Source organism: Hypomesus transpacificus, chromosome 17 (assembly GCF_021917145.1).
Source record: "Hypomesus transpacificus isolate Combined female chromosome 17, fHypTra1, whole genome shotgun sequence".
Taxonomy (NCBI): Eukaryota; Metazoa; Chordata; class Actinopteri; order Osmeriformes; family Osmeridae; genus Hypomesus; species Hypomesus transpacificus.
Genome location: NC_061076.1, coordinates 16741974 through 16769441, shown reverse-complemented (window position 1 = coordinate 16769441; position 27468 = coordinate 16741974). Strand labels below are relative to the sequence as shown.

Here is a 27468-nt window from a genome sequence, read left to right as displayed (position 1 = left end):
AGTGTAGATGAAAAAAAGGAAGCTATGTTTGTGGGGTGTTAATTTAACTCTAACCCCAAGCCTTAGCAGAGTGGGTTCCTGTTTCTAGGATAACCGTCCTCCTCCACCTCGCATCACGACTCCTCCTCCTTCACCTCGCCTCACTACTCCTCCTCCTCCACGTCGCCTCACTACTCCTCCTCCTCCACCTCGCGTCACTACTCCTCCTCTAGCTCCACCTCCCCTCACTACTCCTCCAGCTCCACCTCGCGTCACTACTCCTCCACCTCGCCTCACTACTCCTCCTTCTGCTCCACCTCGCCTCACTGCTCCTCCTCCTCCACCTCGCCTCACTACTCCTCCTCCTCCACCTCGCGTCACTACTCCTCCACCTCGCCTCACTACTCTTCCTCCTCCTCCACCTCGCCTCACTCCTCCTCCACCTCGCCTCACTACCCCTCCTTCTCCACCCCACCTCACTACTCCTCCTCCTCCACCTCGCATCACTACTCTTCCAGCTCCACCTCGCCTCACTACTCATCGTCCTCCTCCACCTCGCTTCACTACTCCTCCACCTCACCTCACTACTGCTCCTGCTTCTCCACCTCGCGTCACTACTCCTCCACCTCGCCTCACTACTCCTCCTCCAGCTCCACCTCGCCTCACTACTCCTCATCCCCCTCCACCTCACTTCACAACTACTCCTCCTCCACCTCGCTTCACTACTCCTCCTCCAGCTCCACCTCGCCTCACTACTCCTCCTCGCCTCACTCCTCCTCCACCTCGCTTCACTACTCCTCTTCCTCCACCTCGCTTCACTACTCCTCCTCCAGCTCCACTGCGCCTCACTACTCCTCCTCCTCAACCTCCGCTCCTCCTCCACCTTGCCTCACTACGCCTCCTCCTCCACCTCGCCTCACTACTCCTCCTCCTCCTCCAGCTCGCCTCACTACTCCTCCTCCACCTCGCCTCACTACTCCTCCTCCACCTCGCCTCACTACTCCTCCACCTCGCCTCACTACTCCTCCTCCTGCTCCACCTCGCCTCACTGCTCCTCCTCCTCCACCTCGCCTCACTACTCCTCCTCCTCCACCTCGCGTCACTACTCCTCCACCTCACCTCACTACTCTTCCTCCTCCTCCACCTCGCCTCACTCCTCCTCCACCTCGCCTCACTACCCCTCCTTCTCCACCCCACCTCACTACTCCTCCTCCTCCACCTCGCATCACTACTCTTCCAGCTCCACCTCGCCGCACTACTCATCGTCCTCCTCCACCTCGCTTCACTACTCCTCCACCTCACCTCACTACTGCTCCTGCTTCTCCACCTCGCGTCACTACTCCTTCACCTCGCCTCACTACTCCTCCTCCAGCTCCACCTTGCCTCACTACTCCTCATCCCCCTCCACCTCACTTCACAACTACTCCTCCTCCACCTCGCTTCACTACTCCTCCTCCAGCTCCACCTCGCCTCACTACTCCTCCTCGCCTCACTCCTCCTCCACCTCGCTTCACTACTCCTCTTCCTCCACCTCGCTTCACTACTCCTCCTCCAGCTCCACTGCGCCTCACTACTCCTCCTCCTCAACCTCCGCTCCTCCTCCACCTTGCCTCACTACGCCTCCTCCTCCACCTCGCCTCACTACTCCTCCTTCTCCTCCAGCTCGCCTCACTACTGCTCCTCCACCTCGCCTCACTACTCCTCCTCCACCTCGCCTCACTACTCCTCCACCTCGCCTCACTACTCCTCCACTTCGCCTCACTACTCCTCCTCTTCCACCTCGCCTCACTACTCTTCTTCCTCCAGCTCCACCTCGCCTCACTCCACCTCGCCTCACTCCTCCACTACGCCTCACTACTCCTTCTCCACCTCGCCTCACTACTCCTCTTCCTCCAGCTCCACCTCGCCTCACTACTCCTCTTCCTTCAGCTCCACCTCACCTCACTCCACCTCCCCTCACTCCTCCTCCACTTCGCCTCACTACTCCTCTTCCTCCAGCTCCACCTCGCCTCACTACTCCTCTTCCTCCAGCTCCACCTTGCCTCACTCCACCTCGCCTCACTCCTCCTCCACTTTGCCTCACTACTCCTCTTCCTCCAGCACCACCTCACCTCACTCCTCCTCCACCTCGCCTCACTACTCTTCTTCCTCCAGCCCCACCTCGCCTCACTCCACCTCGCCTCACTCCTCCTCCTCACCTCATCACTCCTCCAGCTCCACCTCGCCTCACTACTCCTCTTCCTCCAGCTCCACCTCCCCTCACTCCTCCTCCAGCTCGCCTCACTACTACTCCTCCTCCACCTCGCCTCACTACCACTCCTCCTCCACCTCGCTTCACTACCCCTCCTCCTTCACCGGTTCCTGTTTCTAGGAAAATAGTCTGTAACTTAGATCTTCGTATAATCATCTGTCATCAAGATGTTTAGACACCTTCTCTCTGTGATAATAGGTGAGTTTGGGGATTGTAAATGTTTTGTATCATACTTTAAACTGTTTCCTGTAACCTCCCTTTTGTCCAAATGTTGGCTATTTTCTTTGCTAATGTCATCAAAGGCATCTCAGAAACTTTCTTGCAACTCCTACGGTTCTCTTTCGTTCTCTTCTCATTATCTTTCTTTATTCACACTGCAAGTGCATAACTAATAATTTGCATTTAAATTTGAATTGGCATTATTGCTGTGCACTTGCATTACAGAGTCAAATGTTTCAAAGCTGGTTTAGCCTATTTTATTAGTCTAATCGAGGCAATGGGTAACATTAACTTTTGGTGTATAAATGTGTAGAGGGTGTGTACCCTTTAGTCAGACAAATAACCGTTTTAAATAAACAGTGCTAGTTTTCATATACATAATCAATAAGATGACATGAAAAAAGCTGTAAACAGGACTATGAACCATCTTTATAAGCTATGCTCAACTTCACCAATAGAGTAATGTAAAGTGTATTTAAACACATGTATGTTAAAAACATAATGAGTTTTGTGATCTAAGTTTCAGTATTTCAAACGTGTGGTTAAAGTGGGAAAGCGGATGTCGTGCAACAGTGTTAGTCAGCGTTCATACCCCAGTCTTGGGCTGATTACCGCTCAAATGTATAATTCTTGGGAGGGAAGAAAGAAGTAATCTCATGGGCGCCTTGTCAGATTAGATATGAACTGGCTTAATCTGACTGATCTCTGTCTCTACAGTGTCCAGGCTGTGCAGGACAGGTGAGGACAATCAATAGTTTTATAGATGCAATAACTTTGCATTCAGTTTTTAATGTATGTTTTTCTGTCTCTTCAGCATCTGGCTGTGTTATCCTTCCAGTCTGTTTGTAGATTGTGTTATCTACCATAACTATGCTTCCTTCTGTCTCTACCTGACAGTTAGTGCCCAGATCAGACTGGTGAATGGAACAAGACATTGCTCTGGCAGAGTGGAGGTCTATTACAACAACGAGTGGGGAACAGTTTGTGATTATAGCTGGGATTTGAATGATACTAAGGTGGTGTGTAGACAGCTGGGCTGTGGAAGAGCTCTACGTGCCCCAATGAATGCTCACTTTGGTCGTGGCAGTGGGAAGATCTGGTTGGATGATGTTGGATGTTCTGGTGGTGAGAACAGTCTGACACAGTGCTCACATGATGGATATGGAAAACATAACTGTAAACCTGAAGAGGATGCTGGTGTTGTCTGCACTGGTAAGGAAAGAGCTCAGCTCATGGCTTACTGACAGGCTTCATGACAGCCTACTAGACATCTAATCTATCCCTTCCTCCTGTAACAACAAGGTGTTTTTCTCTCAACAGACACAACACCCCATCTCTCCATCTCCCCAGCCCACTCTGCCTTCTCTCCTGGAGAGGACATCCTCTTCACCTGCTCAGTTCCGTCCCAGAACAGAACTTCTGTTCAGCTCCTCAGGCCTGGATCCATCAGATCTGACATGATTGGTTCAGGACTGTCCAGCTTCACTTTCACCCTGCCCAGTGTGGAGCCATCAAACCAGGGGAACTACAGCTGTCGCTACCAGACTCAGATCAATGGCCAGATCACCAGCCCCTACAGTGACTCGGTCAGCATCACCATAGGTAAGTGGCCAGTTAAACATTTCATTGCATATGAGCTCATAAAGATTTTCGATTGTTAGAAGAATATTGTTATCTTGACTGGTATTAAAAGGCCTTTTCTGAAGACAAACATCATGTCAACATCAGGCGCCCCAGTAAGTCATCAGATAAGTGCCTGTATCATGTAGGCTGAGGCATTACTGTAGCGGGCCAGGTTCAAATCCAGCCTGGACCCTTTGCTGCCTGCTCCCCTCCCCTCTCTCTCCCTGCCTTTCCTGTCACACTACACTTAAAAACTGTCCAATAGAGCATGAAAAATAAAAACAAAAAAATAGTGATTGACAGTAAAAAAGGCTCTTACTGTGTCTCCTCCCAGTGAGTCTTCCCCCGCCCAGCATCTCCCTCACCTCCTCCCTGCCCCAGACCCTGCAGACCCTGCCCCTCTGGTTGGCCCGGGGATCAGAGATCAGAGGACACGGCTTCTCCATCACCTGCTCCGTCTCCTCCCAGTATCCCGGAGGCTCCTTCTCTCTGGTCTCCTCAGGTTCCAGCAGCACCAACCCCCAGCCCGCCCTCAACCAGTCCGCCTCCTTCTCCTTCCCCAGCGCGGAGGACGCGCACCAGGGCAACTACAGCTGTGTGTACAAGGTCGACGTCTCCGGGCGGATGTTCTCCTCCACCTCCACTGAGGAGCTCTCAGTCACTGTCAGAGGTAAGGGAAGAATGGGTTTGTTACCTGACACCTGTGTGGATTCCTTCTCCCTCAAAGGACCTTGGGATGTGTGTTTTTTAGCAGTCGGTGTAATTTAACCAGCTGCACTTCAAATTGAATGAATACGTTCGAAATTGACAGCAAAATTTGTTGTCTTCATGGGAAGTCTAGCAAGATGTTTGTGTGTCATGAATTACCGAAGCTTGGCAGGGGTCTGGTGCTGTGGAGGCTGTGTCTGGTGGAGATTGAGATGGGGGTCGTTTGTCCATCCGTCGCCCACCTACAGTACCTGTCTGGTGTTTGTCTGTCCCTACACCCCCACCAGGTCTGGCAGCCTCCCTCACCCCCCTCCTGGTGTCGATAGCTGTGGGTGTGGTCCTGCTGGTTGGCCTGGTGGCTCTTTTCCTGGTCTGCAGGAGAAGGAGAGGAAGACACACTCTCCCGAAGACCAACTTTAGAATGCGTAAGCAGAGTAAGCGTCTATCTCCATGGTTTTTTGGTTATCTCGTCGACATGCTGGAAATCTCCAAACCTAAGAAGCCAACCTCTCTCCATTTAGACCCTGTAACCGTCTCAAATACTGTACCTGCTGCCATGTTAACCATTTAGGTGATGCAGACCAATATGGAGGCAAAACGGCAGTAGGGGATGAAGAGGAGGAAGAGGAGAACGACTATGTTAATGCTGAGGACGACTACGTGAATGTGGAGGGCTTCACCTGTCAAGACGACTATGAAGATCAATTCAACGACCAGACGTACGTTAAGATCCCATATAGTCTGTTCAACCTGTCACGACTAAACAGATCTTAAAGACACATTAGATTTATCCATGACAGAATGTGTAACTGTAATCACAGTCAGTGACTGATTTGAACACAACACCTTTGACATGTCTTTTGTTTGTCTTAAGGGACCGCAAAGGTTCAGGTACCATGAACCAATATGCGGAAGAGGCATCTGATGAAGAGGAAGATCATGTCGATAATGACTATGAAAGTGTTGATGATGTTTCTGAGGGGAATGTTTCTGAAGACAAGAACCAACATGGAACCATCAATGATGAAGAAGATTGTGATGATGATGATGATGATGATGATGATGATGATGATGATGATGATGATGACTACGAGAATGTTGATAGTTCTGAGCAGAATGTTTCTGATGCCAAGAACCAACATGGAACCAACAATGAGGAAGAAGATTGTAATGATGATGATGACTATGTAATAGTGCTGTCAAACGATAAAAAATATTTAATCAAGATTAATCGCATTAATGTAATAGTTATCTTGCAATTAATAACTTTTTTAAAGTAAAATTTCCATTCAGAATCTTATTGGCATCCATTTCGGCGTCTCGCGCTCGCCATCCACTCAAAACGTAACGTTAGCCTTCTACTCTTTAGCCGGCTCGCAAGCTAAAACAAGTGTGTGCGGCGTGCCTGTTTTTTTGTTTCCGGTCTAACTAGATCCAGTATGTGATGTGTAGTTGCAACAGCATGTGAAAAAAACTACAACGTTTGCTAGGCCAAAAAGAACGTTAATCGAGCGATAAAAAAAATTAAACGCCATTAAAATGGGTTTGCGTTAACGCCGTTAATAATGTGTTAAACTGACAGCACTACTATGTAAATGTTGATGGTTCTGAGGATAATGTTTCTGATGCCAAGAACCAATCAATCTAGAGCTAGAGCTATCAATGAGGAAGAGGATAGTGATGATGATGACAATGCAAATGTTGATTTTCTGAGGAGAATGTTGATGGAATACAATATTAGTTGTAACGGATAGTCCACATGACTGGACTGTGTAAAATCTGCAATATTTATGGCAGACTTCAGATGTGTACATTTGATATTGCTATTTGAGGGAATAGGTTTCAAAGGTTTGCCCATTTGAATCTCAACAAACAAAAAAGAGCCCTACTAAAGCAGACTTGGCAAATCTTCACGTTTGTCAAACAGGCCCATTTAGGGACATTTCTAATGGATCCACTGTCTTACAGCTTGTGGTATGATGTGGAGGTTTCCAACATAGACCTACTGCCTATATCACACGAGCAAAAAAAAATAAACATTTGAACTTTAAAGGCTGATGTAAATTACATTCATCAGTAGTGAATGGTTATGTCACAACATGTCACAAAAGTTGGTAATTTACATTGTCTGATACAGCGCAATATAGGACATTGCATCAATTGTTTTAAAGCGTGTAATGTATTTTCTACATAATCTTTATCAATGTGTTGTACATCCATTACTGTTTGCAGTAAAGTGCGTTTTGTTTCATCAACCCTGAACTGATAGCCTGTCGTTCTTTCTTGCGCGCATGTTTGTCTGCATTTGATTAATCAGGAACTATATTCCCGCCTTGCTGTGACGACGTGGACCCTATGATTTTGCGAGGCGAGAAAATGTTTCAGCTTGAACACCTCTCGCGCCTCTCATCCATCCTGAGCTCGAGCAACAGTTGAATGAAGAATATTTGGGGGTTTTGCCGTAACTTAAGCGGTTCTGATTCAACAAGTATAGCCTAGTTGTGATCTCCGGGATAATGAGGTGGCACAATGCACGCAGATTCTTGCGCAACCGAAAGAGAAGCGCTCTTTAAACCGAACTGAAATATGTGCCGTTTCCCGATTACAAAAGCTAAAGCGGTAAGACAATGTGGTTTCGAGTAGGCTACTCCATAATTCATTTATGCATTCATAGACTATTGTACAACGCTAAATATGTATCTTATTAAATATAACCGATCGTGAAGGACTGAATAAGTCTTGTGATTTGAAAAGTTACACCACTGTCCAAATCTGACGCTATGCATATTCTACGTAAATAATTTTAATTGTAACTAAATGGTTAAAAAGGTCATTCATAATAGGTATAATGTATGCCTTTTGCCGACAAAAGACGATCTTTGTGCGCTGCCAACGTTCACAATCAAGCCTTTTCAAAATCCGTGATGTGATTACTAATTCCTTCTCCTGTTTCCTGGTTGTCAATCAGTGTTTGAATCTTTTTTTTTTCTGCTACGTCTCCTACAACCCACGACACACGGTGGCTCTCTGGTCGACCTGACAACATTAGCATCATAACAGTGACCGGGATATCCATCACTTGGCAAAAGAACAGCGCGAGATCGATAACGGGGATCAGAACAGTTCTGCCTGGCGCCTAATGACGCTCTCAACTTGCGGCTCATTAGAGTACATACCCATTCCTCTACTGTACTGCATCAGAGTGCAGAATCCTCCATTAGGGTTTGTAGGAACCCCACTGTCCCACGGATCTTCCTCCTGGTGCTTTCTAACCACTGACAGAGTGGATATACGGAGCACCAGAGAAACCTGTTTCTTCTAACCACTGACAGAGTGGTTACACGGAGCACCAGAGAAACCTGTTTCTTCTAAACACTGACAGAGTGGTTAATACGGAGCACCAGAGAAACCTGTTTCTTCTAAGCTTCCAAGGCCACCGTTTCTCGATGACCTTAGGAGTGATCTGTGAGAAGGGACAGTGTGAGAAGCAGATTCCTGCTAGATTCGGCCGGAGGCTTTTTATCTGTCATCAGCTCGGATGACTGACTCACTTCCAAGTACCTTCCTTCATTACAGCTGGATCAAGCTGTGTGGTGGTGCGTGTGTGTGTCTGTGCGTGTGTGTGTGTATCTGCAGCTGTGCTCTGCTAACCACCGTCCCTATAGTAGGAAGACCTTACGACACAGTCATTACAATTAACCCAGTGGATGTCTCTGAGCTGGTATTCATTCCAGGCTCTTCTGTAGGAATAGCTGTTATTATGGCCGGGATGACACACTGGTATTACAGACTAGAGGGTGTGTTCCTGCTTCGTATGGTCCTCTGTGTCTGTCCCCTCTGAGTGAAATGTGCGTTGATCTGTTCTTCATGTCTTGTCCCGACAGTTGAAGGATCCTCCGTTGTGTTCCTATCTCTCCTGTCCCGGTCCGCGATGCCTCTGGTCTGGCTTCTGAGGGGCATCGTCACCACGTTCCTGCTCTTCTACGATCCCGGGATGACCTCGTCCACGGCGGGCCAGCTGCGCCTCCCTCCCGGCTGCAGGGACGCGGCGCTGGCCGGCTGCCTCTGCTCCACGTCTCCCCCCGCTGGGCTGAGTGTGCGCTGCAGCGGGCTGGGCCTGGCTGCCGTGCCCCACGGCCTCCCCAACGCCACCCGCCGCCTCTACCTAGACGGCAACCTCCTCACCTCCGTCCCCGCCGATGCCTTTGCCGGGCTCCCTCTTCTGGCCGAGCTGGACCTGTCACGCAACCAGATCGCCAGCCTGGAGCCCGGGGGCTTCCGGGGGTTGGCGCCCACCCTCCGCAGCCTGGATCTGTCCCACAACCGCCTGACCAGCCTGGAGCCCGGGGCGCTGGGAGGGCTCCGCGCCCAGGCCAACCTCACCCTCAACCCCTGGCACTGCAACTGCCGCATGCAGGTGGCCATGCCCCAGCTGGACTTGGATCCAGCCTCCCTAGCCGGGGTGGTCTGCCACAGCTCTGAGCCCGAGGAGGTGGGCGCCCGAGGCGTCGCCTTGGTGATGCTGGCGTCGGAGCTGGACCTGTGCGCCGTGTCGAAGCGCACCACCGACATGGCCATGCTGGTCACCATGTTCGGCTGGTTTGCCGTGGTGATAGCCTACCTGGTGTACTACGTCAGGCACAACCAGGAAGACACCAGGAGACACCTGGAGTACCTGAAGTCCCTGCCCAGCCGACAGACCTCCACGCTCAGCACCATGGTGTGACCCGCGCGAGCACGCGCTGCTGGAGGAGAATGGGTGGGCACCCAGGATTATTGTGTAGCATAGGAATCCAGGAGTTTAACACTTATTTAGGAATGTTCTGGAATGTCGGCATGAAACGCGTAGGTTTTATTTAAATGACATATTTAAGAATTGACTGACTTGTGACTGTTTCACTGTTGACTGCCTGGACATTCATGGGCTGGAATGCATGAAATCTTTGACCCCAGAGCATCGCCAGATAATTGTTACTTGAAATGTAATAGAAAGAGACACTTGTTGTCAATTTAGCTGCTATCACTGAATGTTTAGATTTAACTTTACGAAAAAAGTAGATCCTAGTCGCACCTCATATCGTACTGTCAAAAATAAATAAATGTTCATGAATTTACCTCTAAACCGAAAATGCTTTCACTTTTGTTGATAACTTAAAATGTATATCAGTGTCACGAAAAAGATTACTTAATAACTTAAGTCCTTAATTCAGTTGTCTGACCACAAACAGAAAGCCCACAGGTGTGTTGGGCAGGATTATAAATCTTCTGTAGCAACTATGTATGTCTGCTGAGACAAACCTGAATCGTACAAATACTTGCAACAAAAAATAAAACCTCTTTTTCTCCCTCTCTTTCTGTCTCATTCACATACACTGCCTCCGAGCTTTGATAGCGAGGATGTAGCCTCACCCTGATCATCAGTTAGCCTGTTGATGGACTCCTTCCTGACCTCAGTCACTATGACGACAGGGTCGGGGGGTGAACATGGATGAATAAGTGTTGCATTGGTCTCAGAGGGTGGACTCAAATCCACTGCCTCCTGAACCTTTTATAGACAAACGGCTCTCTGGCGGGCCTAAGTGCCCAGCCTCCCAGGGCAGAACTGGACCTCTGCTGTCCCTGTGTGTGTTAGTCTGTCAGCGCCCAGACCGCAGCCTTGCTAATGGTCACTGAGACATGAAGTGCACAGTCTCCCAATGTGACGCTTCCTGTGTGGGCTGCAGTCACACACAAATGAATCCATTTGCTTTAGTCTCCAGCTTAGATGACCCATTTATAACGAGGACATTTCCAAAAGCAGACGTGCGGGAAATACAAATACACACAAAACTGGTTCTAGTTTCTAGCTTTGTTAACCATTTGTCTCGTTTGTATTAGCACAGATTGACACAGTACTCCCAATTAGAAATACTGAATTGTGGACAATGAAATACATTTTAAAAGTAATGGGACGTAGAAAGTGGTTTGGCTTGAGTATATCATGCATGAGAAGCCTTTCGAAACATAAAGGGTGTTTGTAAGATTGACCTTATTGTTGTAGCAGTGCCAAATGCTGACATACAGCCTGGATTGGGAAGCTGCAGATCCTGCCGCAGATCCTGTTAGAAGCATGGATGAAAAAATGTCACGTTATTATCTTTCTCTCTCTTTCTCTCTGTTCCTCTCTCTTTCTCTGATTCCTCTTTCCCTCTGTCTCTCTTTCTCTCTTTTTTCTTGGCATTTCTCACTAACCTCCCTACCTTCTCAAATGCCTTGTGAGCAGTTTGCCTGATTTCTCTCTCCAATCAACCTTTTCTTCTGATTGCGATCTCCAGCTGTGCATGACAAACTCCCTTTGTGTGTGCGTGTTTGTGTGTGCGTGTTTGTGTGTGTTTGTGTGTGAAATTGCATTCATTCAGAGCCTTTCTACCAAGGCCCCGTTAGCGCCTTCCACTTTGGACCCGCGGAAAGAGCCGTCACAAGAGCCTGAAGTGCAGACCCAAGAGCCGTAGTTTGAGGAGCGAGAACCAGGCTTCAGGTCCCAGGCAAGGTCATGCTCAACATCCACAGATGGGAGATGCTTCAGCTCGAGGCTGAGACGGCATTGTCCTTTGCGTGGATCCTGGTCTTTCTCGCCGGGGACAATGAGCACCCTTCGCACACCTCCCACACATTGGCATGGCTGCAAAACACAACCACTGTTCGGTGTCTTAGGTTGTTTTTTTACACGCTTTCTATGCACCCAACGCACACTCGTGTGTTGAGTATTTACAGAACATCCCTCTGTCTGTGCTGGGAATGGGCGACACAAACCTGGATCCCTGTGTGTTGGATCCACAGCATTAGAGAGAGAGAGATGGGGGTAGAGAGAGATAGGGGAAAGAGAGAGATAGGGGAGAGAAAGATAGGGGGAGAGAGAGAGATAGGAGGGAGAGAGAGACAGAGATAGGGGAGGGAGAGAGAGATGGAGAGAGAGAGAGATAGAGGGAGAGACAGAGATAGGGGATGGAGAGAGAGATGGAGAGAGAGAGCTCCATGCTGGTGGGAGACCACACAGTAGGGTCTCTCTCTCCCCCTCTCTCCCCCTCTCTATCTCTCTTTCTCTCTCTCTCTGTCTCTCTCTGTCTCTCTCTGTCTCTCTCTCTCTCTCCCCCTCTCTCCCCCTCTCTATCTCTCTGTCTCTCTCTGTCTCTCTCTCTCTCTCTCCTCTTTCCCTCTTTTTCCCTCCTTTTCTATGTTGCCATGGCAACAGCTCATCTTGTCTCCAGTCCTACCCCATGTTTAGTAAACAAACTAAAATCGATGATTTCAGACAAAAAAACACATATCACTTAATCACTGTCATCTTTAAACAAGTAGACTGTGACTAAAAGAGAAAATAACAGGGGGGGGGGGGGGGAACAATCATGGAGATTAATCCTCTCCAGTTTTGATGTGTGCTTAGTGAAGAACTGATGAGTTATTGTTTCTAGTCGTGAATAAATAAATCAAGACTCCAGAGCAGAAAATAACCAAATATGATTTCTTGAGCACGGGACATTTTAATACACTTTATTTTCGATCACGAGTTGTTGCAGCGGTTAAAAGACCTCTGAAACTAAAAGTAGTGACATTACTTATAAATATAAACTTTCAGAGTCTCTGAGTATCTTTGAGTCAGAGATAAATTGATTAAATTTGCCATCTATTAGTTTTGACTGATGTTTGCAGTCTCCTTGCATCCACTAGTATAGTCTACATCCCAGAATCCTTTGCGCGCCACAATAGTTGCCAGTCATTCTGCCCAAGACACCGATGTGAGTTTTTGTTGAGCAAAGTACAGCAACTTGTGTTAGCTGTTTTGTTTACATTATTTTTTTAAGTATATTGTTTTTAATATACATTGTTTCCTCTGCGATTATTATATTCCAGACATAATGAAGGAGACAACAGCAAAGCGACGTGAGAAACCCAAGGACTCCAAAGCCGACAAGCAGAAAGATGCGGGCCCCGAGCCGCAGGATGTTGAGATGCCGGAGGAGGGTGCAACTAACGCGGTGAAGCTGCCCAAGGAACTAGACTCTCTCACGCTGGAAGGTAGATAGTTGGCAGTAACGTTAGAGAACAGATAAAACCGGCCAGCAAGCCAAGCACGAAGCACTGACTCCTGTCAGTTGCAAGTCATTGTCAACGCTATTATGCTATTAGCTAGCCTAGCTATCTCACTTGTGTGTACAGTATCTTGTTAGCTAGCTGCTAAGCTAAATTAGCTAGGACTGTTGTTTGGTAGCAACCCTGCCCTGGCCTAATGTAAATAACTGCCGTCGCCGATTTATCGTTGTTCATTTATAGTCTGGCGAACTGTCCAACATTTACTAGCAGTTAATGAGCTCGGAACTCATTACCTAGTACATGTACGTCAATTCAATTTTTACATGTTAGCGAATATTCTTAGTTGTAGCTCTACCTTATACAGTGTACTATAGGCTAATGAGTGACATCTGAATCTGGAACTCAATTAACAGTATTCAATGGGTTGCTTAGTAGCTGTAGCACATTTACAACGTGCATTAGATATGTATTTATTAATAAATTGAAAAGCTTTTCTTCAAAGCGACGTACAAAAAGTGCATATAGTGCATGAAAGCGTTAGACCAATCCTTCAACGTGCATTGCGTAGAAACAGTTTTCTTTGCGTCTGCTTTGAAGCTGAGTTCATTTATCAGCGGTATATTTGCTAGTGTGCCTGTGTGTACTATGTATGTATCATACTGCAAAACAAATTCAGTGAATAAAGTGTGTTTGTACGTGCTCCCTTAACGCTCCGTGTACCCTCGGATACCCTGGCAGACATCAAGGAGCACGTGAAGCAGATCGAGAAGGCTGTGTCCGGCAAGGAGCCTCGCTTCGTGCTGCGGGCGCTACGTGCCCTGCCCTCCACCAGCCGCCGTCTCAACCCCAACGTGCTCCACAAGGCCGTCACCGGCTTCTACACCGCCAACGCTGCCGGCAAGGACTTCCTTCTGGGCTTCCTGGAGGAGGTAACACACCCCACGTCTGTCTGCAGCAGCAGGGGGAGCAGACGGAGAAGACGGGGGGGGGGGGGGGGGGGGGGGGGGGGGGGGGGGGGGTGGCCAGTGCTTGTTAGTGGGATTCCCAGAGTGGGTGGGGGATCCACAACCTCCTTAATCCTGGGGAAAGTTCAATCTTTTACTCCCCCCCCCCCTCGAATATATATCACTTGTGCTGATTATAGACACATAATGAAGTGTTTTTAAGTTTACCGTAGTCTGTGTAGTAGCACCACTTCTGATTTGTCGCCCCCCAGGAACTGCTCTTGAGAAAATGTCACCGTAATTGTGCCCCCCAAAGTTGATATCAGATTTCCGCTCCTGTGTGTGTGGTGACCCTCCTGTGTGTGTGGTGACCCTCCTGTGTGTGTGGTGACCCTCCTGTGTGTGTGGTGACCCTCCTGTGTGTGTGGTGACCCTCCTGTGTGTGTGGTGACCCTCCTGTGTGTGTGGTGACCCTCCTGTGTGTGTGGTGACCCTCCTGTGTGTGTGGTGACCCTCCTGTATGTGTGGTGACCCTCCTGTGTGTGTGGTGACGCTCCTGTGTGTGTGGTGACCCTCCTGTGTGTGTGGTGACCCTCCTGTGTGTGCTGTTCCTGCAGCCCATGGACACGGAGGGAGATGTGCAGTTCCGGCCCCGGACAGGGAAGGCCGCCTCCACCCCCCTCATCCCCGAGGTGGAGGCCTACCTGCAGCTCCTTCTAGTGGTGTACCTCACCAACAACAAGCGCTACACAGAGGTGCAATACGGCCCTCCTGCTGTCTTTGTTTATACATGTCTGTCGTTTTTTGCGGGTGTGTGTGTGCAGTTGTGTGTTTATCTTGGAAGCACAGGGTGTTATTGTCAGTTTGGCTTTTTACAATCACACATCTGGGATGCACTTTCATTGCTCCCTCTCTCCCCCCCTCTATGTCTCCCTCCCTCTTTTTCTCTCTCTCTCCCCCTCTCTGTCTCCCCCCCCTTCTCTCTTCTCTCTCCCCCCCTCTATCTCTCCTTCCCTCTTTTTCACTCTCTCTCCCCCTCTGTCTCTCCCCCCCTTCTCTCTCCCCCCTCTGTCTCTCTTCCCTCCTTCCTCTGTCTCTCCCCCCCCTTCTCTCTCCCTCCCTCTCATGCGTACGTGCTGCCTTCCCCTCTCTGCCCAGCGTAAGCCCACATCCCTGCCTTCCTCCCCTGGTGACCCCTGGTGTTGTGCTGTGTCTCTGCCAGGCCCAGAAGGTGTCAGACGACCTGCTGCAGAAGATGGGCTCCCAGAACCGCCGCGCTCTGGACCTGGTGGCCGCCAAGTGTTACTACTACCACGCCCGCGTCTACGAGTTCCTCAACCAGCTGGACACCATACGCAGGTAACACACACCTGCTCTGCCTCTCTCTCTCCTCCCCCCCCCCTCCCCCCACACACACACAGTGAGGTCTGACCTGTGCCCCCCGCCCCCCCCCCCCCCCCCCCCCCCAGCTTCCTCCACACGCGGCTGCGCACGGCGACCCTGCGCCATGACGCTGACGGCCAGGCCACCCTGCTGAACCTGCTGCTCAGGAACTACCTGCAGTTCAACCTGTACGACCAGGCCGAGAAGCTGGTGTCCAAGTCTGTGTTCCCGGAGCTGGCCAACAACAACGAGTGGGCCCGCTACCTCTACTACACAGGTGAGGCCAGGCCCGCTAGCTCGACTACACAGGTGAGGCCAGGCCCGCTACCTCGACTACACAGGTGAGGCCAGGCCCGCTACCTCTACTACACAGGTGAGGCCAGGCCCGCTAGCTCGACTACACAGGTGAGGCCAGGCCCGCTACCTCGACTACACAGGTGAGGCCAGGCCCGCTACCTCGACTACACAGGTGAGGCCAGGCCCGCTAGCTCGACTACACAGGTGAGGCCAGGCCCGCTACCTCGACTACACAGGTGAGGCTAGGCCCGCTACCTCGACTACACAGGTGAGGCCAGGCCTGCTACCTCGACTACACAGGTGAGGCCAGGCCCGCTACCTCGACTACACAGGTGAGGCTAGGACATCCTGACCAGGAGGACAGGAGGCCCGCAGCATGACTGGGGAGTGGGTGTGTGTGTGTTTGTGGGTAAGGGAGTGTGAGAATAAGTGATTGTGCATGTGTGAGGGGGTGAGTACATATACTAGACAGTATACTATATATATAGACAGATGGATGGATACATATTTGAGTTGAGTGACCTGTTGTGTTGTGTCGTGTCCAGGGCGTATCAAGGCCATCCAGCTGGAATACACTGAGGCCAGACGCACGCTGACCAACGCTCTGAGGAAGGCACCCCAGCACACTGCTGTGGGCTTCAAACAGACCGTGAGTACACACACAGAGACCGTGAGTACACACACACACACACACAGAGACAGTGAGCACACACACACACAGAGACCGTGAGCACACACACACACAGACAGTGAGCACACACACACACACACACACACACAGACCGTGAGCACACACACACACACACAGAGACCGTGAGCACACACACACACAGACAGTGAGCACACACACACACACACACACACAGAGACCGTGAGCACACACACACACAGACAGTGAGCACACACACACACAGACAGTGAGCACACACACACACACAGAGACCGTGAGCACACACACACACACACACAGAGACCGTGAGCACACACACACACAGACCGTGAGCACACACACACACAGACAGAGAGCACACACACACACACACACACAGAGACCGTGAGCACACACACACACACACAGAGACCGTGAGCACACACACACACAGACAGTGAGCACACACACACACACAGAGACCGTGAGCACACACACACACACACACACACACAGAGACCGTGAGCACACCAGACACAGAGACCGTGAGCACACACACACAGACAGTGAGTACACACACACACCAGGGCTTGCAGCATGCCGGATGTCTGTCACCCTGTGTAGAAAACGAGCAGAACACTAAAAAGTGTTCCCCCCTGCACACACACTCACAAGCTTTCTCAGCCAAAACACACAGGCACACAGATCTGAATGTTCTCTTCTCTCCCCCTCTCCCAGGTTCACAAGCTGTTGATCGTTGTGGAGCTGCTGCTGGGGGAGATTCCAGACAGACTGCAGTTCAGACAGCCCTCCCTCAAGAGATCCCTCATGCCTTACTTCCTGCTCACTCAGGGTACACCTACACACACCTGGACTCACCTACACACACCTGAACTCACCTACACACACCTGAACTCACCTACACACACCTGAACTCACCTACACACACCTGAACTCACCTACTCACACCTGTTGTGTTGTCCTACAGCCGTGCGAACCGGTAACCTGGCCAAGTTCAACCAGGCTCTGGACCAGTTTGGAGAGAAGTTCCAGGCAGACGGCACCTACACACTGATCATCCGCCTGAGACACAACGTCATCAAGACAGGTCAGCCCTGGGCCACGTACCCTAACCCTTACTGCAGAGGCCCGGGTTCGAATCCAGCCTGGGCCGTCTGCTCCCTCTTTCTCTCTCTCTCTCCCTCCGCCATCTCTCTCTCTCTCCTGTCTACCTTGAACTGTACTGTCCAAAAAAGCATGAAAAAGCCAGAAGTGTATCTTCAAAATTACAGGTCAGGACATGCACGTCCACAGCCTGCTAAACAGTGGTTCAGTGTGTCAGTGGTTCAGTGTGTCAGTGTGTCAGTGGTTCAGTGTGTCATTGGTTCAGTGTGTCAGTGGTTCAGTGTGTCAGTGGTTCAGTGTTGGGTCCAGGGCTCTGACAGGGAGCCGTGTCTCTGCAGGGGTCCGTATGATCAGCCTGTCCTACTCCCGCATCTCCCTGGCCGACATCGCTCAGAAGCTGCAGCTGGACAGCCCGGAGGACGCTGAGTTCATCGTGGCCAAGGTAGGAGACACACCCTGCTTCCTGTCTGCCTAGCTCCCTGGGTTAACTGCCCCTGGTATTACCTCAGCTCCCTGGGTTAACTGCCCCTGGTATTACCTCAGCTCCCTGGGGTAACTACCCCTGGTATTACCTCAGCTCCCTGGGGTAACTGCCCCTGGTATTACCTCAGCTCCCTGGGTTAACTGCCCCTGGTATTACCTCAGCTCCCTGGGGTAACTACCCCTGGTATTACCTCAGCTCCCTGGGGTAACTGCCCCTGGTATTACCTCAGCTCCCTGGGGTAACTACCCCTGGTATTACCTCAGCTTCCTGGGGTAACTGCCCCTGGTATTACCTCAGCTTCCTGGGGTAACTGCCCCTGGTATTACCTCAGCTCCCTGGGGTAACTGCCCCTGGTATTACCTCAGCGCCCTGGGGTAACTGCCCCTGGTATTACCTCAGCTCCCTGGGGTAACTACCCCTGGTATTACCTCAGCTTCCTGGGGTAACTGCCCCTGGTATTACCTCAGCTTCCTGGGGTAACTGCCCCTGGTATTACCTCAGCTCCCTGGGGTAACTACCCCTGGTATTACCTCAGCTTCCTGGGGTAACTACCCCTGGTATTACCTCAGCTTCCTGGGGTAACTGCCCCTGGTATTACCTCAGCTCCCTGGGGTAACTCCCCCTGGTATTACCTCAGCTTCCTGGGGTAACTGCCCCTGGTATTACCTCAGCTTCCTGGGGTAACTGCCCCTGGTATTACCTCAGCTTCCTGGGGTAACTGCCCCTGGTATTACCTCAGCTTCCTGGGGTAACTGCCCCTGGTATTACCTCAGCTCCCTGGGGTAACTGCCCCTGGTATTACCTCAGCTCCCTGGGGTAACTGCCCCTGGTATTACCTCAGCTCCCTGGGGTAACTCCTAGGGGTGGGGGGGAAAATCACATCCACATATGCATCGCGATTCAGTCTTCTAGATATTCACATTGATTCACAAATGTAAATAAATAAATAAACACTTAACTGCCTATCAGTCAAGTAACACTAAACAGCAAACTGGAATCAAACGTAAGCATATATTGAATCGAAATTTGATTGTGACCCCAAGAATCGTGAGGTACCAAAAGATTCCCACCCCTAGTAACTACCCCTGCTATTACCTCAGCATGGTCCCCTCAGCGCTCCTCACCCCTCCCTCCCCGGTGTGCCCCCCTCCCCCAGGCCATCCGTGACGGGGTGATCGAGGCCAGCATCAACCACGAGAAGGGCTACGTCCAGTCCAAGGAGACCATGGACATCTACGGAACCAGGGAGCCGCAGCTGGCCTTCCACCAGAGGATCTCCTTCTGCCTGGACATCCACAACATGTCTGTCAAGGTCAGGAACGCGCCGGAAGCTGTTGCTGGGGGCTGGGTGTGTGTGGACGCTGTGTCTGAGGGGGTTGAAGCTAAGCTGGCTCTGATGTGTCTGAGGGGGTCGAAGCTCAGCTGGCTCTGATGTGTGTGTCTGCAGGCGATGAGGTTCCCGCCCAAGGCCTACAACAAGGACCTGGAGTCAGCCGAGGTAGGAGGTCTTTTCTGTCTGACATACACAACCCTTTGGTTCACACACTCCCTGCTGACCTTACGTGTGTGTGTCTCAGGAGCGTAGAGAAAGAGAGCAGCAGGACCTGGAGTTCGCCAAGGAGATGGCCGAGGACGACGACGACAGTTTCCCATGAAGCCCCGCGACACCAGGAGCCAGCAGGAAGTCTCCGTCTAGCTTCCTGTTGGAACAGAACCTCGTTTTTGTTTTTACTGTACAGATCCCATTATTACATCCAGGGCCAACACCTCACCCACCGCTGCTGGTCGCTGTCTGCTTACTGACCCTCCCCTCAACGCTCTGTCCCCTTACAACAGCCACAAGCCTGGACGTTCATCTCCTGTCAGAGGTCCTAGTGCCCCAGTAACCCACACTCACACGTCATGTTGTCCAGGAAGGCTGAGGCCACCATATTGTACAAACTGACTAAATAAATAAAAAATTAAAGTTTCATCGCCGAGTTTCACAGTTGTGAGACTTGTGTCTCTACCGCACCAGCGACTGGGGGCTTGTGGTGTTGGTGCGTCTGTTGGATTTGAACCCATTAAAGGGTGTGTGTGTGTGCAGTTGTTGTCGCAGTGGGGTCTAATGTGGTGAGGAGCCCCTCGTCCCAAACACCCGACGCATGTCTGTTTTCATCTGCTCTTGGTCAACAGCCCACTGATCCGTGAGGGGAGCGCCTCACAGTTCAGCAAGGGAACTCGTTTCACAATACCAAGAGGAATCCAGAAATCTCTGCCTTTTTGTTTTTCCCCAGATTGCGCTCTGGCTCGGTGTCATAGTTTAGTTGTGGTCTTATTACTTCCTGCTTCGTGTACGACTCATTACTTGACGTGCTGCGCCTTCCCTCTGAAAGTACACTCACTCACGCACGCCATGAAATTAGGAGTTCAGAGTTATATCAGACGATCAGCTGTTTCCATGCGAGAGCGGGTGAAGGAAAGGCAGCTCGAGCTGCAGGTTTTAACAGCTCTCTGCGGCTTTGGGACTGCATGGCTTTAGAGAATTATGAGCCATTGGTTTCTGTGAGGTGTGACACTAGAATACTGGTGCATGTTTTTTTTCCTGCAGTTATCGAGCAGGAGGATCATTTGTGTTATTAAAGGATTTTCTATACACAGCACTGATTGTTTGTATTGTGTTTTGGGTTGTTTGTGTCAATTTCCATTTATAGATTTATAAAAACCTTTCAATTCATCTAATTTAATATAGAAATAACACATTTCACAGAGTTTAAATGCCATCAAGATAAATTGCATACATTTCTTTCCATGATCCAGAATATTTCAAGTTAATTTGAAAAGAGTTACAAGCCCTTGCGCTTCCACATCCTATGAACACGTGGTCCTACGTACTACGTCGATGCAGGCAACTTCTGAATGCCAGGTTAGTTTGACATATAGACCGTGACGTGTTCCAGGACTTGTAACAAGACGTCACTAACGTGGGTGTGCGCCCAAATTATACGGGAGCAGGTTAACAAACGTAAACCTAGGTATTTCCTGCATTATGCAACGAAAACATTTTTTCCCATGATGATTGCCTTGGAATCCACTCAGATGTCTCAAACTTGTAACTTTGGACGGGAAATATTTTCATATTGGCCTACGGAACAAAACGTACTACCGGCATCAATGTATAACTTTATTAATTAATCTCAACATTAAGACACATTTTTCTATCCTTCTAATAATTGTCCTGAACTCTTAAAGCACCAACACACCTACGACACACAATTGGCAAAACGGTTAATTTCATGCTCAAAATCACACTTTGGAAACTAAACTCAAACACTTATTGTCATAACACAAAGATACACTAAACATTACACCATGTCTACCAAAACACTTACTTCTCTTTCAACAGGAACATTTAGTCAATCATAGCACAATGTCATGAAAACACTAACATCAGAGGGAATTACAGAAACGGCATTATTTTATATATGTTAAGTCTCACAGTATATGGATCATAGATCGTGTTTGCAACGCAGTTTCTTTTGAAGCCTCTACATTTTTGTTTTGTTAGGTTTATTAGGCTAAATTCATGCGTTTTGTTTCTTTTTCTGCAGAAATTCAGAACAAAAAATGAATGACCCATCTCAGAGTAGCTTTAGAGAATGTATATAGAATGTGTTGGAAAAAAAGACAGAAACATCGCTGCAGTAAAGGCTTCATTTGCAACAGACTTCATTTCCTGCATTTGCTTCATTTAGGCTTCGTTTACTGCAAGAAATATCACAATATGAACAACTGTTCACTTTGACCAGTTTTTTACAAATCAATTGTTTAGGTCTTGGTTGAACTTGTGTGTAAAAGAAGTTCAAGCGTTTTAAATTCGTGTTTAGTCTATGCATTTTGTGTCAAAGCAACAAGAAATGTGTAGCCTACACAGACGGATGTTGTGCTAACTGTGTCAAGAGTTTAGGAAACTTGTTAAAAGTATTGAACAAATTGCCATAGCGATTGTAAAATACTGTAAATTAAAGTGTGTTTGTGTGTTCACACCCATTATTGTGCCGTTGACTTGGTGGTGTGGTGGTGGTGTGGTGGGGGAGGGATTCCACAGAATTTGCTCATAGATTGTGTTTTGCAATAGGCCTACAGTACCTTTGGAAGCCTCTACATTTTTGTTTCGTTGGGTTTAGCAAATGCATTTTGTTTCTTTTGCAGCAGAAATTCAGTAAAAAAAAAATGAATGACCCATATCAGAGTAGCTTAATGGAATGTACGGTTTATGAAAAATAAGACGGAGAATTGCTGCAGTAAAGGCTTCATTTGCAAAAGGGACATTACTGCAAGATAACAGAAATACGCTGCCATTTACAGTACTTCATCAGTTACCCTATCTACACAGACGGATGGTGTGCTAACTGTGTCAAGAGTTTCGGAAATGTGTTAAAAGTATTGAAAAAATGGTCATAGCAATTGTAAAAAACTGTAATCCGTAATGTAAGGGATTCAGATGGCTGAGCGGTTAAGGAATCGGGCTACTAACCAGACGGTTGCCAGTTCCCAGCTTTGCAAAAATGACGATGTGTCCTTGGGCAAGCACTTCACTTGCCTCGGGGAATGTCCCTGTAGCCTACTTACTGTAGGTCGCTCTGGATAAGAGCGTCTGTTAAATGACTAAATGTAATGTAAATTGACACCTTTGACAAAATTGCTTTCGTGAGCATTACAACGACATTACAACGCCCAATGACAATAGACTTCCCAAGTTGTTACAGCCCATCTTAGTCTCCTGGAGTGACGCATATACACGTTTCATTTAAAAATGTTGACAAAAGTAAGAGTCATCTCCGTCTGTGGTCGTCATCAGTTGGAAATCCCACTCTGCATTTCAGTATAAGTAGGAAGCCTAATATCATCCAAATGGCAGTTAAGAATCAAGCTTTAATATCTTTACATTATACTGACACGGAATGAAATCGCTTTTGAGTAAGTAATATTTGACAAATGCTGATGTGATGTCATTATCAGTAAGCTTCTAGGTATTTGATATTTTAATCCAAACTAATATGGGGCAGTGCAGCCTTACAATAAGGCTGCACTGCTGAGAATTATATCGTCTCAAATGCCTAATAACTTCATGAAGACCCTTCTTGTTTCGCACACTCTTTCAAATAAGCCTATTTGGCGGAACGCATGCGTGTTTTTCCTTTTCTTTACTGTTATTAATCGGTTGCAACTTGCATCGATTATACGGCGTTTAATTGTGTCCCTTGTTAGTTGTAGCTCTGCAGTGCTGTGTAGCTGCCCTGGTGTGTGCTGCGCCTGTCCATCTTCCTGATGACGCAGACTTCGAACAGACGCTGGAGCAAGCACAGGGCTTGGTTGAGAAGATCCTTCGCAGCATTCCTTCGGTCCAAAAGGTAAGTTTGCAAGAAGACCTCTATTTACCTGTATGTTCTTCATGAATATTTTATAAGTAGGAGTACCTTTTGTAGTATGGCGTAGGCCTACTTAAAGACGTATTTTACGCACGTTAATAGGCCTAGAGATAGCAAAAGTACACACATCCTTCACTCAAGTAGAAGTACAGATACTCATGTTCAAAAATACTGTTGAAGTAGGTCATTTGCTACACTTTTTCACTCAAGTTAAGTTAAGGTAAAGAAGTATGGGATCTGACAGATACTTTTGTAAAAAGTAATCATTACTACTAGCCTACCTGTTTTAGTGTTTTAGGAAATGGTTTTCATACAAATTGTGAAGTACTGATACCAGAAAAATCTACCTAAGTACAGTAACAAAGTATTTGTACTTTGTTCCATCCCATCTCTGGTTAATACTCAGTACTCACCTGGTTAATACTCAGTACTCACCTGTGTTTAATACTCAGTACTCACCTGTGTTTAATACTCAGTACTCACCTGTGTTTAATACTCAGTACTCACCTGGTTAATACGGAGTACTCACCTGTACATACAAATGGCAAATCAAACTGAAACTTGAAAGTGTTACTTTTATCATGTTAACTGTAAATTCACTGCAAGCTAACCAGTGGGTTGCAATTTTCATTCATTCATTATTATACTGAAATCTAATTAAGCAGTTTATATTTTAAAAATCTTTTCCCAGATATTTTTAGCTTTTCGAACCCCTCATATGTATTTCATGACCTACATTCATGATTGGCTGAGACGGTCATTCATGATGGACTTGATTGACTGAGACAGTCATTCATGATGGACATGATTGACTGAGACAGTCATTCATGATGGACATGATTGACTGAGACAATCATTCATGATGGACATGATTGGCTGAGACAGTCACTCGTAAATCTGTAACGAGATGTCAGAAAAGACGCTGTGACAGTAAATCAAACAGAAACTTCTTCAGAGGTAACCGGGACCATAGCCTCCCAGAGTGAACAAGAACAACACACCAACTGGATGTCAGATCCAGCCTGGATCATTAGACGGAGGAAGGGGCTCCTCTCTGTCTGACCAATCATTCTGTTGTCCTCAGGACCAGACCCTTGACCCCTCCAGCCAGACTGGGGACCTGCAACTGATGGTGAAAACTCTGGGCATCCCTCCGGCCCCTACCTTCAAAGCCATATCAACACACTTCACCCTGGTCAGTGTGTGTGTGTGTGTGTGTGTGTGTGCATACATGTGTGTCTGTGCACCTGTCTTCCACACGTGTTTGCCACTGCCCGTCAGCGTGCAGAGGGTGTGTGTGTGACGGTGTGTGTGTGCTCCGCCCTGCAGGAGGTGTGTCTGCAGCGCATGAGCCTGGGTCTGCAGCTGCACCACAGCCTGCTGGGAGCTCTGACACCAGCCTCCAGCAGCGCCACCAAGCACCTGCAGGCAGACCTCAGAGACCTGCAGGCCCTGGTCAACAAGGTGAGACTGCTGTGTGAGGCTCACACACACACACACAAAGATAGGTACACACACACTGGGACAAGCATCCATGTTTATTGTGTGTGTTCTCAGATGCAGGGCCAGTCCCAGCTGAGCGTTACCCCAAAGTCTGAGGAGCCAGGCTTCACGCTCAACATCTCAGGAAGCTACGAGGTCCAGGTGGCCACTCACCTGGCCCTGCTGCAGCTACGCACCTTCAGCCACGACCTGGTCCGAAGCCTGAGGAACATACGCACCACTCTGCCTGGGACCCAGGGGTGAGGAACATACACACCTCTCTACCTGGGACCCAGGGGTGAGGAACAGCCACGCCTCTCTACCTGGGACCCAGGGGTGAGGACAGCCACGCCTCTCTGCCTGGGACCTGGGAAGGAAGCCGACCAGCGAGCAGGCTCAGATCCCCAGGAAGCAGAGGCTGGAGAGTGGTTGGGTTCTCTCTGCGGTGGCGGGTACAGAGCTAAGGTCTGGCTGAGTGGAGGACTAACAGCGCACAACACATGAAAACAACATTTTTTCCTTGTCTCTCCAGTTTGAGCTTGTTTCTCTGCTCCCCTCTCCCCACACCCTTTTTCCTGGAAAGCGTTATATGGCTTTGAGTTCATTAGAACACGTTATAACCCTTTATTTAACCAGTGCAGCCCCGTTGATATGAATAATTTCCTTTTCAATGGAGCCCTGGTCAGTGTCAAATCTGACAGTTGCTGACTGAATCTCAAAATGAAAGCACAATCACATTTCAAAAGAGAAATTTCTAGGAGTCAGTTTCATAACCACGGTAAATCCGAAACATTGACGTGCGCCTCAATTGTTTCAATTTGGATTTGAAAGCATTTAATAGGATTCATTCATTGAGTTGTCATTATGTGGCGGTGTCCATGTCAACGGTGCAGAATAGACAACTGCTCCTTTTTCCGTTTTCTGTCGGAGCACACGGAAAGCAGGATGGGAATATAAAGCAAGTCCCCACCTGTCTGTCAGCAGATTCCCCTTTTGTAACTTTTGTCTTTCAGTTCCAGAGAAACTCAGGAATGTTGAAAGTCCCTCCTGGTTGATGGGTTCTCACACTGAATGTCTTTTTAATTTATGATGTTGTATTTATACTATTTATTAAGTTATTAGGTTATTTATGAATGATTTATTTGGTATGATTATTTGTACTTGTCTTTGGAATCGGTTCAGGAATCCTCATGTTTGCAATTTTAACTTATTGTGCGTTTCTCTGAAGTATGAATGTATTTATTAATAAGACTTTTACACAGACAGAAGGATGAGAGTGAACCTCTGTGATGACAGTGTTTAGTTGTGCACAAGTGCCTTTACCTCGTCTTATGTAGGAGTAACGTAGCAAGGCACTGGGACTGCCTGTTTCCCAAAAGTCCTTGTTTTAAAGGGAAACCGTTTTTTATTGTTTGTTTTACATTGACAATTGCATTGAGTAAACGCAATGGGAAATGGCTTTCTGTATTTCTGTAAGTCATCACTATACATTACACATATGATTGTATTTCTAAAGCCTATTTATATGAAATGTATTTATTTTTTATGAAAAAAATGTTTATGCTATGCCGCCTCCCAAAAATGTTGTGAATGTAAAACAATACTGCAGAAATGTATTTCCCCATGTAATTTATGTAATGTTCCAGACAATTTCAATACATGAAAAATAAATAAATGATTTACTGTCGAAAAGTGTTGCGGCCTTGCATTATTTCCCTTGCTAAAAGGTTTTACAGTTTTCTCAGTTGGTTTGGCTCATTTCACGAAACAGAAATGACATTCTCAAAACAACACGTGCAAACCTCCAAACCGCTGGGCACTTGTTCACAACAGATTGGAATTGTTCATTCCTTTAATCAAATTGCAATTGTATTAGCACATCCTTGTAATGACAAGTGCAATTGCCTACAGTTTGCACACATTTCAAATGATTTCGCACATCTTTGAAATGGTTAGGTATAATTGCCTTCAATTAGGCCAACTATCAATTGAAAAATATCTTGCTGGTTTAACATGACTGTTGTTTCTCAGTCAAGTGGTTGTTCTCTGCAAAACATATTGGCATAATTTCCTTGTGTACATCATCACCTGCACAACAGTTCACTCCACTGTCAAAATGTTTCAGGCACATAATACCATGAAAAACATAATGGTATATACTGTAATATGGATCTCTTAGATCATCTGCTTACAGTCATTGTCAGGTGCAACTAGAACTTTACTAAACAAGGGGACACAACCGATCACCAATCACACAGTAAGTTTAGTTAGCTGACAGGAGCTATTCAGGAGTATAAATCCTTCCATCAAATATATAGAGCTTGTCCCAGGCCAGCTCGGGGGAAACATCACTGTTTGTGCTGCCATTTCAGAGAATGGTGTAGTCACCCACATTCCCAGTCTTGGCCCATATAATACCCAGACACTCCTGGTGTCCTTGGACCGCCTGCACGCCGATCTTATCCCTCTACATGAGACAACTTTCTTATATTTGTCATTGTGTGGGACAATGTAAGCTTCCACCGTCACCCACTCATCAGGGTTCACTGCCCATCAAAGAATGCTGATGGTGCTCATATCACCTGACTCCCCATTCCTTAGTCCTATCCAGGAGGTTTTTTCTGCATGGAGGTGGAGGGTTTATGAGCATCGGGTTCAAAACCAGAGCTCCCTGCTCCAGACAATGGATGCTGCTTGTGATGATGTCACAGCAGATCAGTGTAGGGGATTGTTGCGGCATGAACAACAATTCTTCCCCTGTTGCATCGTAAGGGAGAACATCAGATGTGATGTCAATGAAATCTGTGGCCAGACAGACAGTGAGGACAACAACTAGTGAAACT

General features: G+C 48.1%; 4 protein-coding genes across 5 annotated transcripts; all 4 read left to right on the top strand.

Moving 5' to 3' along the window:
- The first annotated feature begins 2312 nt into the window (after positions 1-2312).
- Positions 2313-6994, top strand: LOC124479617 (soluble scavenger receptor cysteine-rich domain-containing protein SSC5D-like). 2 transcript variants are annotated; one of them, XM_047038444.1, is made up of 8 exons: positions 2313-2428; positions 3167-3187; positions 3347-3661; positions 3770-4051; positions 4407-4742; positions 5068-5214; positions 5352-5499; positions 5655-6994. In XM_047038444.1, exons 1-8 carry the CDS (start codon positions 2398-2400, stop codon positions 6058-6060), a joined length of 1686 nt encoding a protein of 561 aa, XP_046894400.1. In that variant the 5' UTR covers positions 2313-2397; the 3' UTR covers positions 6061-6994. The 2 variants fall into 2 exon arrangements, with proteins under 2 accessions (XP_046894400.1, XP_046894401.1); XM_047038445.1 differs by having other exon boundaries at positions 3800-4051; positions 5655-6941.
- A 109-nt stretch (positions 6995-7103) lies between these two features.
- On the top strand, positions 7104-10129 carry LOC124479668 (leucine-rich repeat-containing protein 3-like). Its single transcript, XM_047038516.1, has 2 exons — positions 7104-7399; positions 8665-10129. Exon 2 carries the CDS (start codon positions 8712-8714, stop codon positions 9504-9506), a length of 795 nt encoding a protein of 264 aa, XP_046894472.1. The 5' UTR covers positions 7104-7399; positions 8665-8711; the 3' UTR covers positions 9507-10129.
- Positions 10130-12501: 2372 nt separating this feature from the next.
- Positions 12502-20374, top strand: psmd3 (proteasome 26S subunit, non-ATPase 3). The gene is made up of 13 exons (XM_047038454.1): positions 12502-12555; positions 12671-12835; positions 13589-13779; positions 14412-14549; positions 15017-15153; positions 15264-15454; positions 16020-16123; positions 16862-16976; positions 17112-17231; positions 17587-17690; positions 18889-19044; positions 19180-19230; positions 19310-20374. Exons 2-13 carry the CDS (start codon positions 12676-12678, stop codon positions 19385-19387), a joined length of 1545 nt encoding a protein of 514 aa, XP_046894410.1. The 5' UTR covers positions 12502-12555; positions 12671-12675; the 3' UTR covers positions 19388-20374.
- Positions 20375-21805: 1431 nt separating this feature from the next.
- On the top strand, positions 21806-26317 carry csf3a (colony stimulating factor 3 (granulocyte) a). Its single transcript, XM_047038541.1, has 5 exons — positions 21806-22691; positions 22983-23125; positions 24228-24338; positions 24473-24607; positions 24701-26317. Exons 1-5 carry the CDS (start codon positions 22676-22678, stop codon positions 24887-24889), a joined length of 594 nt encoding a protein of 197 aa, XP_046894497.1. The 5' UTR covers positions 21806-22675; the 3' UTR covers positions 24890-26317.
- Positions 26318-27468: the final 1151 nt, after the last annotated feature.

Coding starts and splice junctions, on each gene's coding strand:
- psmd3 (XM_047038454.1), top strand. CDS start 12,676: ATGAAGGAGACAACAGCAAAGCGACGTGAGAAACCCAAGGACTCCAAA. Junction 15,455..16,019: donor CCGCTACCTCTACTACACAG/GTGAGGCCAGGC, acceptor TGTCGTGTCCAG/GGCGTATCAAGGCCATCCAG. Junction 19,231..19,309: donor AGGACCTGGAGTCAGCCGAG/GTAGGAGGTCTT, acceptor TGTGTGTCTCAG/GAGCGTAGAGAAAGAGAGCA.
- csf3a (XM_047038541.1), top strand. Junction 23,126..24,227: donor GCATTCCTTCGGTCCAAAAG/GTAAGTTTGCAA, acceptor TGTTGTCCTCAG/GACCAGACCCTTGACCCCTC. Junction 24,339..24,472: donor TATCAACACACTTCACCCTG/GTCAGTGTGTGT, acceptor TCCGCCCTGCAG/GAGGTGTGTCTGCAGCGCAT.
- LOC124479617 (XM_047038444.1), top strand. CDS start 2,398: ATGTTTAGACACCTTCTCTCTGTGATAATAG. Junction 3,662..3,769: donor TGCTGGTGTTGTCTGCACTG/GTAAGGAAAGAG, acceptor TTCTCTCAACAG/ACACAACACCCCATCTCTCC. Junction 4,052..4,406: donor CTCGGTCAGCATCACCATAG/GTAAGTGGCCAG, acceptor GTCTCCTCCCAG/TGAGTCTTCCCCCGCCCAGC.
- LOC124479668 (XM_047038516.1), top strand. CDS start 8,712: ATGCCTCTGGTCTGGCTTCTGAGGGGCATCGTCACCACGTTCCTGCTC.